General features: G+C 43.5%; 1 protein-coding gene across 1 annotated transcript; it reads left to right on the top strand.

Moving 5' to 3' along the window:
• Positions 1-577: 577 nt before the first annotated feature.
• Positions 578-2,361, top strand: LOC306814737 (uncharacterized protein; the record flags this gene model as incomplete). The annotated part of the gene is made up of 2 exons (XM_079331105.1): positions 578-968; positions 1,306-2,361. The coding sequence occupies exons 1-2, from the start codon at positions 636-638 to the stop codon at positions 2,359-2,361; spliced, it is 1,389 nt and encodes a 462-aa protein (XP_079187231.1). The 5' UTR covers positions 578-635.
• Positions 2,362-12,365: the final 10,004 nt, after the last annotated feature.

The raw sequence follows: 12,365 nt of genomic DNA, 5'->3' as shown, positions 1-12,365 counted from the left end.
GATGTCAGGGAGAGTCATATAAAAGCTTCAAAGTGGCTGGAAAGGCCAAAGGAAGAAGTGAACTCCAGAGGCAGGATGGTGACAAGGAAGGGGTGTCATTATTATAGTCACGATCTCCAACTCTGCCTGAGGACTTCTTGCTTCCCAAATAAAACTTAACTAAACTGCAGCTCATGAATGAGGAGCATTTGCCAGACAAACACATGCTTAGAAACCAGCCTCTCTTTCCTCTTCTCCCTTTCTGATGTTTTTTGTCTTTTATATATTTGGGTCCTTGTTCTGAGGCAATGTGTAGCAAAGTTGAAACTGAAAAAAGATAAAAAAGGTGAATGTTTCATCTCAGCTTGTTTTAGTTTAAATTTTCATTCTTTTTTTCAAGGTCACATTAAAGAACAGAAAGGCAAAGCTGAGGTGTGGCCATTTGTGACAGTGGCCCTGTGTGACCATGGCCCTGTGTAATGCTGTGGCCATATTAATAAGCAGAGGCCACTGGGATGTGGTGCCCTGCCCAGACAGAGTATTGAAGAAGGTGTTTTTCCTGGGGTGCCCAGCCCTAGGAGAGCAGCTCTCTCCCGAGGCAGCAGCTCTCCAGGGTGACAGTGACAGGTGTGTGGCAGAAGGTGCCACAGGCCAGCATGGAGGAGTGGCCAGCAGCAGAGCCGGCCCAGGCAGGCCCCATGTCTGTGTCAGCTTCCCCAAGCAGGGATGCAGATGCAGGGACAGGCCACCAGCAGCCACAAGCAGGGCTGTCGGTGCACATTGAGTGCCACCAAAGCCCTTTGTGGCACGGGCCCGTTTTGAAGGAGGTCATGATGTCCTTCAAGAGGAGGCCTTCAGAGGAGACGGACAGGAGCTTCTGGGCCCACGGCTCGCAACAGCAGCAGGATGGCCTGGAGAAGAGAGCACAGAGCCAAGGACAGGGTTCCTCACTGAGGAGCTCTAGGGCTCTCACTGACACACCTGGACAGGTGAGTGCCAGTGGCAGAATGGGATGGCCTGAGACTGGAGGGGACAGGACCACAGGCATGGCATGGAGGATCAGCTACACGTCATGACAGCAGCCCCAGGGACGGGTAAGAGGTTCACTGAGGGCACCATAAACCATCAGGAGCCACTGGAGCAGCTGGGAGCCCAGGCTGCAAGCCGTGAGCCAGTGGCCTGGACCAAGGAACAGAAGTGTGAAGACATCCAGAGTTGTTTGAGGGAGAGGAGTGGGAAGATGCAGTAGACACAGAACTAGCTGAAAGGACAGACGACATTGGGTCATCTCCTGTTCATCAACTTGTCAATTCCTTGGGCCTGCAGGACAACAAGCTCTGCCCACCTGCTCCCAAGGACGGTCTCAGCTGCCCCACAGATGAGAGAAGAGGAGCAAGTGGCCGACCAGAAGGACCTAAGGTCAAGGAATGTCCCCTAAATGAAGAGGATGAAGGAGAAGATGGCAGAGCCACTGTCACTCCCGCAGCTGAGGAAGAGCGCTGTCTGGTAGGGGAAGAGGCAGCAGCTGGCCCAGATCCAGGTCAGGCCTTCACCTACACCATCCCTTTTTCTACCTTCCTGGACGCCCTGGCAGAAGGGAGCCAGATGTTGCGCAGAAAGGCGCTGAACATTCTACAGGAGGCCTTAATTGCTGCCCAAAGCAAAGGAGAGCAAAAGAGGCAGCGCCCAACAGGCAGCAAAGAGGTTCTGGCAGAGCCAGCCCAGTCCATCAGGGATGAGCACCAAGACATGGAGCACCCTGTGAAACAGGGTCGTGGTCAGCAGCTGGCAGAAGCAGAGTCAGTCCTGGAGCTGTGCAGGAAGGAAGCAACAGAAGCACAAACACCTGCAGGACCTACCTTCAGATCTCCTTCACCCACAGTTGTCAACGCCCTGGCTCGAGAGAGAAGGACATCTGTCTTCAAGAGTGCTCCACGGGCTCTGCCCAGCTCCTTCAGTGCAATGCACAGGAGAGGAGAGTGGGAACAGCAGCAAGATCCAGCCTGTGCACAGGATCTGCCCAACAGCGCCCAGTCTAGTGAAGTCCTGAGCAAGACTACAGTTGTGATCCAGGGACTCCAGCAGACAGAAGAGCAGGAGTATCTGGCACACAGCATGGATTCACCACTGGCAGTAAGAGCCAGAGCAGCAGGGGCAGTGAGCCTGGCACATGGCTCACACAGCCCCACAGCTGATGGCCTGGCTCATCTGGACACAGCCCCGGACATGAGAGACGAGCTCTTGAGCAAAGCTGCAGTTGTGATCCAGGAATCTGAGCTGCAAATGGAAGAACAAGGAGACCTGGAACAAGGCACTGGTGGGGAGATGAGGGTAACAGCCCCAGGAGAAGCCAGAACATACTGTGCACAGTGGCCCACCTGATATACTGGTATTCTTGGAGCACAATGACTACATCCAGACTGAGGCGGATAAGAAGGCCGTGCTTACAGTCCAGAGACCTTTCCAATATGCAGAAGAATCGCAGGAACAGGAAGTAAGCATGGATGAGATGAGGGCAGCAGAGACAGAGAGACTGGCACATGCGCTGCCCAGCCCCACAGTCCATGACCCTTCTCTGTTGAACATGAAGGAATTATCATAGGAATGGTTTTCCTCTCAGCTTTAGAAATGTCCCACATAGCAGAAGTAGAGTTGAAAAAATATAGGAACTGACATAGCCACACTGGAGCCTGGACTAGCTGGGGAGAAAACACCAGCATCAAGGCAGCGTATGCTGCCTCAGTATGGCTTTACTGTGGGCAGAACCTCTTTAGCTACTTGCTCAACATTGTAGTCATCATCTGGGATCAAGCAGAGGCGGAGATGGAGGCTCTTAGCTGTTGAGGTTTCAACAGAGTTTATTCAGGTTGAAGGGTACAGGAGCAAAAGAGCCACTGAGAGTGTCTGTGCCTGGGATTAAATACAGAGGCACATTGTGGGAGGTGGGTACAATCAATCAAGCAATAAGGAATTCTCAGGGGAAGAGTGGAGGGCAGGGTCTTAAAAGATATAAACCAATGAGGGAGGCAGGAGGAGGAGAAAAGGTCACATGGGCCAGTGGGGCAGCCATGTAAGGGGATTTCCAGGGGGGTGGAGGCAGAAGGGATTGGCCCAGGGTGGGACTGACAGGGAAGGTACTGGAACAAGGGGCAGGGTTACAGTAACGGACAGGGAAGGAACTGGAACCCAGGGTGCTATACAGGGTAGTTTCAGGTGTCTATACAATTTAAGGACAAACCAACCTGGGGAAAACACGAGTACGTAAGAACAAACCGTTATAACAACAGTGACCTTAATGAAATAAACCCGTGCCACAACAAGGAGCTTGTTGTGAATGAGACCAGGGCTTCTATCTGAGAGCCACTCGGTTGTTAAAAATGGAGCAGAGACTCTCGTAAAAACATAAGCAGCTGTAGAAAGCAGAGGATCCGAGATAAGCCCGAGTCCCTTCTCAGCAAGCCGGAAAATTATGTAGTGCATCACCACCCCTAACACACCGGGTGCTCCCTTGGAAACAAGCTCTGCAGGAGAACACTGAGCAGCAGCCCAACTCACATTCTTACAACTCCCACTTGGTCTAGAATTGGTGGGATTTGGATCCTCATGGTGATTGGTCTGTCTCTTGGGCTTCCATTGGTCATTAGTGGTGTTCATTCCTGTCCAGTCATTCTCTCAGGATGTTGAGTGATTGGACAATTCCTTCCACCTGTCACAGCCCGTGGCGCTGATGTCACTGCACTGACTTCACCCCAAAATGTTACCGTGCCCCTCTGGGACAACCCACACCACATTCTGGACCCCTTTAAACCTTTAACTAACATTAATTAACTTATTGCAACACTTCAACCAACCCCAAAAACAATGACTTTCCCCGCTGGAGGTACAACATTATACAGTTAACTTAGAAAACCAACAAACCCCAGCGCACAACAAACAGCAACCAAATGTTACTTAGAACAATTCCCCCCTCTAAAACTTTGATTGGGCTTCGGCCTGCATCAACTCATTCAGTTTTTAAACAGTCTCTTCATTAATTTTGTCCATCTTTCTAAGTCTTGTAAATCTCAGCTGCAGTCTTGGGGTTTTGATTTTCTTCTTGCTTGTTTTCTTGTATTAATAAAATGTTCCCAGTCTTTTTTTTATTTAGTCCAGTTTTAAGGCTCAATATGAGGGAGTTCAGCACCATTCTTGTGATGACTTGGATGAGGCATGGTATCATACAGGGAAGAAAAATAATCCTAATTAAAGCACCTCCTGCAATTATTAATGCTTTCTTCCACTATTTTCCTTTAAGGAATTCATCCCACCAATCCCACCAGTTAGTTTTTAATAGAGGTGTCTACCTCTGGACGGGAACATGGGCTAGTTAATTATGTCATGCTGTGAAACCACAGTCCCACTTTTTCACAGTGAAGACTTCTAGAGTACCTCCCTAAGGTGTGTGAAAATCCTTCCATTGAGTGTGGGTGCACCTCAAGGCTACTCCTGGAGACTGAGTGAAAAAGATTTGCCCATGGTAGTTGGTATGAGTCAGTAACACCAATCTCTGAGGAATGATTGTTGCTAGCCTTAGTGCTGTAACAGTGCTTCCTGAATGCTTCAACAACAGTGTATTACAGGAGTAGTTATAAGTACTTATACTTCATGAGAAGCAATTCTGATGGAAGTATTCATTGCCTACTAACTAGCATTATTGTAATAGTTTTAAGTAAATTATGGTTTGCCATCCTTAATCATGTTGGACAAATCAGCACAAGGGTTGTATTACAGCTGTATGATCATTCAGGCATAAATTAGCATAAATACAGTTAGCATTTACTAAATGTAGGGCTAAGATTGAATTGAGATGCACCTAAACAAGCATATCTTCAAGCTACACAGAACTTACCTAAGCTTTATCTAAAAGGCATTTGAGAGAACCATGGTTTTCTCAATAATAGATTGACTCATGGAGGAGTGAGGAATATCAGTGGTGTGGGTAATTCCTTGTTGATTGAAGAAGTCTTGCATTTTTTGAGAAGCATAGGCTGCCCCATTGTCAGTTTTTATCTCCTGGGGAATACTTGGGGCTGCAAATGCTTGGAGAAAATGTTTAATTGCATCTGCAGTTTTATCTTGGGCGTGTGCAGAGGCAAAAATAGCACCTGAAAAGGTATCAACAGATACATGAAGGTATTTGAACCTGCCAAAAGACAGATAATGTGTGATGTCTGCCTGCCATATTTGTAGGCTGCAGAGCCCTCTAGGATTAACTCCTACCCCAGTGAATGGTAAAGAAAACTTTTGATAATTGGGGCACATACTTAAAAATTGCCTTTGCTTGGTCTCTGGTGATGTTAAATATTCTTCGTAAATCGTGGGCATTTTGATGAAAGAAGGTGCGGCTGATCTTTGCTTGCTCAAAGATGTTAGGTAATGTTGTTTGCACAACTGTGGCAAGTGTCTCTGCTTGGGCATTATCTTATGTCAGTGGTCTGGGTAAGGAAGTGTGGGAATGAATATGCAGGATAAAATAAGGGTGCTGCCTTTGGGAAAGAAGGAAGATTAAATTTATAAGCAAAAAAAAAAAAAAAAAGCTGATCATTAGTAATGTATTTTAAAAATAAATTTTCAGCCCTTTCAATAATTCCTGCTACGTAAGTTGAATCTGTAACCAAATTAAAAGGACAGGTAAATTTAGAAAATGCTATAATGATTGCAGCCAATTCTACGATTTGGGGAGAGCCCTCAACAATCTTGATATCTGATTACCAATCATTAGTTTCAGGGTCTTGCCAGGTTATTACTGATTTATGAGATTTTCTGGACTCATCTGTAAATAGCTTGAGGTCGCTGAGAGGTTGATCGTCTTTTTAGGAGTTAGGAAATAAAATTAGAATGCAATAATATGTGTTTGGGGTAGTGAATAGAAATTTGGCCTTTGTAATTTTCTGTGGCAATTTGAAGATGTTTTTGATTGCTGCAAGAGCCAATTTAAATGAGAAGATGTTAGGGGTAAAAATATTACTGAGAAATCTTTACCTGACAGCACAATTAGGTGAGATCTAGCTCTTATGGTCAGCTGAGCCGTCATTTCAGGGTGTGTAGTAATTGTCTTCCCTGGTTGGTGAGAAAGAAAAACCCTTTCTGAAATTAACAGGGGGTTTGTTAACTTACCATCCCACAGAAAATTTAAGGCATAAGATTGGAGTCACTTTCCCAAAATCACTAGTAAAAAAGGCAGAGAGGGTCCACCTGATGCACCTGATGAATCTGTATCACTTGGGATACCTTATGGAGTGCATTTCTTGCCTCTGGTATTAGATGTCTTGTCTCAGAGAGTCCAATGCTGAATCTTCTTTTAACAATGTGAACAATGGATACAAGTCTTCATTTGAAATCTTCAGCAGGGTCTTACCCAGTTAATGGTCCCAAGAAGTTTTTGCATGTCATGCAAAGTCTGAGGGTTTTCATTAAGCCTCAGATGTTGTGGCTATATGGTTTGTGCCGAGATCTGGTATTCCAAATACTTCCATGCGGCAGTCCTTTGTACTTTTTCCCTCTGAAATGGTCAATCCTGCCTTTTGGATGGTTTCGATGGTGTCTGCCAGTGCTGTATCCAATGTTGAAGTGTCCTTGGCAACAAGGAGGTTGTTGTCCATGTAGTGGTAGATGACAATTTGCCGATGAGACTCATGGACTGGTGTTAAAACCTTGGCCACAAACCACTGGCATGTGGTAGGACCATTTTTCATGCCCTGAGGGAGCATGGTCCAATGATACCTCAGAAGAGGAGCTTGCCTACTAATAATTGGTACCAAAAAGGGAAAATGAGGGGCATCATTGGAATGTAAGAGAATACCAAAGAAACAGTATTTTAAGTCAATGATGGTCAAATGTCAGTCCTTGGGGATCATGGTTGGAGAGCACCCATGTCCTCCATAACCTCATTGATCTTTCTGAAGTCATGCAGGAGTTGCCACTTCCTGTTACTCTTTCTGATAGCAAAAATGTGGGTATTCCAGGAACTGGTGGTAGCTGTTATGTGTCTCCTCTCAAATTCTTCTGTTATCAAAGTATTCAGTTCAGCCAATTTTTCCTTGGGGTGGGGCCATTGATCTACCCATATGGGGTCATCAGTTCTCCAGGTTAATTTAATGGTGCTGCGCTGCTCAATGGCCCCGATTAAAAATCCATCTTGAGGTGCATTCCCATAGCATCAGAAGGTCTCTCCCCCACAAAACTATGGGAGCCTTGGTTTTTGTCCTTACCACAAATCGTTTTGTTGTGGCGGTATGGCCTTCAGGTTCCTTAAACCTAATCAGTCCCACACTTTGCAGGCTGTCACTATCACCTCCAATTCCAGACAAAGTTCCTGCTGCAGCAGTTAGAGCACAATTAGGAGGCCACTTGCTACGTGAGATGACCATTACGCCTGCACCTGTGTCCATGACTCGTGTTAAAATAACCTTTTTGGAATTTAGTTCTAAAGCGCAGGTGATTTTTGACTGATTATAAGTTATCACCTGGATGCACATCACAAATGACTCAGCAGCATAGTCATCTGTCACATCTGGTAAAAGAATTGCTTGAGCAGTTGTCAGTCCTTGGGAAATAAATCAGGGACGGCTCAGGCTTATAGCTAAGACAATTATCTCTTACTGCAGTGTTACAGATAATACTGAGGGGAGAAGGAAAAAACCTTCTGTCCTCAATCTGCAATTTCCTAAAAGCAGTAGCTCACAGGGCTGGTCTTTGGGCCTAAGCTGTCCTATTCATATGGCATGAGCAAAGCAGTCAGTTAAATTAGCAGATTTGGCACTCACCAGCTTCAATTTGGCACCTGGGAGCAAGGTTGCTGGCATTTGGGAGATGAGGTCCTTGAGCTCAGTGCCACATGGTCTGTGATGGATGCCTGGACCACTTGACCTTTGGCAGTGGTGGGCATCATCAGCTTGAACATTTTTGTCAATAGCACGAGACCGTCTCATGTTTTGATGGTAGTTTTTTGGTAGCTGTGCACCAACCAGGTGGTGATTCCTGCTAGGGACTGGGTATGCTCAGGTGAAAGGGCACATAACACTTTATTACACTCTGGGATGGCATTGGCTATGTCCAATGATCTTAATAAATTGTCCTTGGTGTTTTCATCCTGGACTTGTTTGTCCAATTCCTGTTTAAGGCAGTCAGTGAATTTCATGTAGAGCTCTCCAGGCTCTTGTCTGATGTTCAGTTTGTCCAGTTTAGGGGTGCTGCCATCAGGTTTGTGCACTAATGCCATCTGGGCCATGTTCTTTTTATTGTCCAGTAGCTGCATGGGAATGTTCACCAGCTGATCGTCTGGCTGGCTATGCTGTCCCTCTCCAGCCACGTGGTCAGTGGTTAATCCTGCTCTTGCCTCATCATTAACATACTCTGCTATAAGTTGATTTAACAGATGTTTCCATCCCCCCTCCCACAAAGGATATTCGGTGAGTGATAAAAGCATAATCATAATGTATTTTAAATCACAGGGGGGTTAAGATGTGAGTGGTGAATGTGGTCCTTACTAGGTCATTAAAGTAGCATGAGTCCCTGCCATGGTCCTTTGCTGCCCTACACAGCTCCTTTATTTTCCCATACAACATTGGCTCATACCTTGGGTTTGCCCTCTCATAGTGCACTGGAGCTACAACAATCTTGGACACATCTGCCATCTCCTTCCTTGACTGCAGTTTTCCTCATTATCTCCCAGTGGTCCTCCGGGATTGAGGGGCGAGGTAGCAACCCTTCAGTGTCTGGGGAATTCGAATCCTCTTCCAAGAGAGAAGGGTAACTCAGGGCAGTGATGTTGGTGTTAGTCACAGGATGACAGCAGGGCTTATTGTCTTTGACCATGGGGGCTGGTTGATTGCCAGAGGTGAAGTAAAGGGTGCTGCCATTTTATCCAGTGGTGAAGAGGAAGGGTTTTGATCTAAGATGCTGGACTTCTGCAGGTGTGGCCCAGGGTGAAGGTAGAATGATTGATAGAGGGAACGTGACTCAGGGCACTGGGGACACTCAAGGGGATGGCAGCACTGGTGAGGCTGATGGGCTGGGAGACTTTGGAGGGACTGGGGAGGTTGCAGGTGTGCTGAGGCTATGGTGCAAGTGACTGCAAGTGGCTGCAAGTTGAGTCAGTGCTCCCTTTGCTCCCTATAGATCTTGTCTGATTGTTTCCAAAAGGGCTGTTCTGCGCAGGACCGAGCGACCGATGAGGAGTTGGGCCAGCAGTGTTCCCTCTGTATTTTGTCCTACCCCTATATGTACTGGGTTACCATTGTGCCTGTACATATAGTTATGTGTCTGCCTGTCTCCAGTTCTATGTGGAGTGGTAGAGCTCTAAGACACAGTTCTGTGTCTTAAGGGGTATAGAGCTGTAGCTGGGTGTTTTGGTTATTGTATAGCACTGCATGGGTTCATGTAGTGTAGAGCCATTTTTATACAGAAGTCAATGTATTTACACAATGGAGATCATTACATTTCTATCTGTATCAATGTGTGTGCTATGTCTGTACCATTGTCTGTGTAAACCTGTGTTGTGTTGGGCAGTTTCCTTCCAGCTCTGTGGGTATTTAGAGAGGGCTGGGGGTGTTTGGCACTCTGCCTCTATACATGGATCTGTACAGGCATCTGTTAGGGATGGGATGGTGTGAACTGGTAGTAATCTTTGTCACTTGCTGTGGAGTCAGCAGAGATGTAATTATGTGCAGTAAGCTTGTAACAGAACTTTTAAGAAGCCTTGGGACAATAAGCTATAGTGCTTTTCAACTCAAGATTGCCTTTGGTGCCCTGCTCTTGCACCGGGGCAGCTCCTCACACACGTCCCTGCCCTTCTGCCTCTCCTGCAGGAGCTGTCCTACACCAGCAAAGGCCCACGATGGAAGGCATCTTCTGCTAAGCAGAGACTGCCACTTGGAGAGATAGATAATACTTGTTCAGTTTAAATTTCATGCAATAAGATATAGAAGGCAGAGAACAGAACCCCTCTTGGTATACCTGTGGTTACATTTGAGAGAGGAGGGGAAGGAAGAACTTACAAAAAGTCTCAGGATAGAAAAAATGACCGTTTTTGGAAAAGAATAATGAAGATAGAGGCAACAGAAAAGTGCATAGCTTGCACAAGCTATTGGAACACGTTGTTGTTTCTTATCCTTTTGAATGAATTCTTTGTCTCTTCAATTTTTGACCTCCCACAAGCTTATATGCTGTAAACTGTGAGAGTTTAAGAAGCAAAGAGGGCCCCCTTCCTTTTTGCTCTGATTTGTATGACACCACTGAGAAAAAGAGAACTATGTGAAATGTTGGTATAAACAATTAAGAGACAGCACAGTGCAAGCAACAATTTTTAGTTTTTTTGGATAAATACAGCCTGTGGGTAATAAGTTATGACAGTATGGATTTAACACCAGTGTCAGTGAGCAAACTTATGTTTCCCATATTTTGGCAGGAAAAGCAGCAGTACAGCTGAAGAAAAGGGCTTGGAGTAGGTATAAATATTTTTAAAAATTAATTTCTGTGAAACACAAGAGAAACAGAAATTAGTACATATAATTGTATGTTTATATACTTAACGCTACAGAGAGATGGAACAGATATGTAAATTAAAAAAGACTGTGGTTTATATGGGTTTGAAAAATAGGTATTAAAGTGATTTAAAGAACTCGGGCTTACCTGAATGAATTGTTTTTCTATCCTGCATAATTTAAAAATTATGTGTTTATGCATACTTTTGTTGTAAGAGATGTTCATTTACGTTACTTAAAATTCTATAGTGTATTCTTAGTTGTTTCTCAAACATCTATGCACATTTGGGGCCACATAAATCCTATTAAAATACAATATTTTAAATACATTTTTCAGCAAATGTGAAAGAACAAAATTAAAATGACATCTCACTAACTGTGGAAAACAAGATGCTGTAAGGATAAAGCAACAGATGTATAATTATTTATTGATTTAGCAAGAGTAGAAAAAAGATTTGGCAGTCTATTGTACTTAATTTTTTTTGTCTTGTGATAGAATATTGAAATTCACATGAAAACTATGACTGGTACAAGAGGCATTTAACTTATGTGTTGTTATTCTATCTTTAGGAATTATTTCATTCTTATTTTCTTGTCTAAAAACAATATAAAATAGTGTAGAACTTCGTCTATTTTATTTTGAAATTCACAAAAGTATGATGTAGCAATATTCTGTAGTGCATAGTATATGAAAAAATGACTTTTAATTCCAGACAAAAAACAACTGGGCATCCAGTTTGTCAATGGGAAAGGGACTTCACACTTGTCATTCAAACAGCTGATTAAGTTGTTGGTAAATTATTCAATAGGGCAAATTAAGGAAACATGTTTAAAAGACAGAATTAAGTTTAGGACACCATCTACTCTTAGCATACCACATTAGCAGTAGATTAAGAAAAAATACATACCTAAAAGTAAATGGCAGGGATGATCATAAAGTAGGTTTTTTTTTTGAATGTGGATTGGTTGCACTAAGAAAATATATGGAAAAAGATTTCTCTTAACATGTCACAAGGTAGAGAAGGAATAGCCTCTGAAGAAGATCAAAAGAGGTGGGTTTAAAAGCAGTAAAATTTATATTACTTAGTGGAATAAGAATATCCTAAGCAAATCAAGAAAAGGAAAAACATAAGGGAAGGTGAAAAAATAGAAGAATATTGTAAAATCAGAAAAAACAAGAAGATAAATAATTTCAGAATTTATCTAGCATACTAAAAAGAAATAGATTGACATAATCCAATGTAAATACTGATAAATCACCTATTATATGTAAGAAGCAAACCCAAGAAAGAAATTAAAACTAAAAAAGAAATAGAACATGATGTCTCAACTCTTCAATCAATGCAAACTTAACTTTCTGGTTACTGAAAACCAGATAACTTTTGGTTAAGTTTTACTTTCTAATGGGCAGTCCCAAATTGATAGAATAGTGGAGGAATTCCAGAAGCCTTTAGAATGCCTTCAGCTAGTGAATTTGCAATATTTAAGAATTTTGTTTATTAAATCTTGACACCATAAAGTCTGGTCACTTTAGATAAATTTAAAACTGCAGATGTTCCTTAGAAAACACAGGATTTTAATTTTGGATTGTTTAATACAATATTTTATTCAGATTGGAAACAGTTGGTGAATAGACATAGGCATTTCTAAAATTAAGAGAATGATCACCATTTTCAGTTTACATATAGTCACTTTTGCCAATTTCATACAGGAATAATCCTAATGGATAGTGAACTGTATAACATTGACTGGGGATGTGGCTGGAGACAAACAGCATGTCCTTCTGTGATCCATGTGACAAAATGCTCTGTTCTTCTGCACCTTCCTTAAATAGGGGTTCTGAATTTCCTGGGCATACACATG

Source organism: Erithacus rubecula, assembly GCF_903797595.1.
Source record: "Erithacus rubecula genome assembly, contig: SUPER_Z_unloc_2, whole genome shotgun sequence".
Taxonomy (NCBI): Eukaryota; Metazoa; Chordata; class Aves; order Passeriformes; family Muscicapidae; genus Erithacus; species Erithacus rubecula.
Note: the sequence above shows the minus strand (reverse complement) of the source record. Positions and strands in the feature narration are given on the sequence as shown.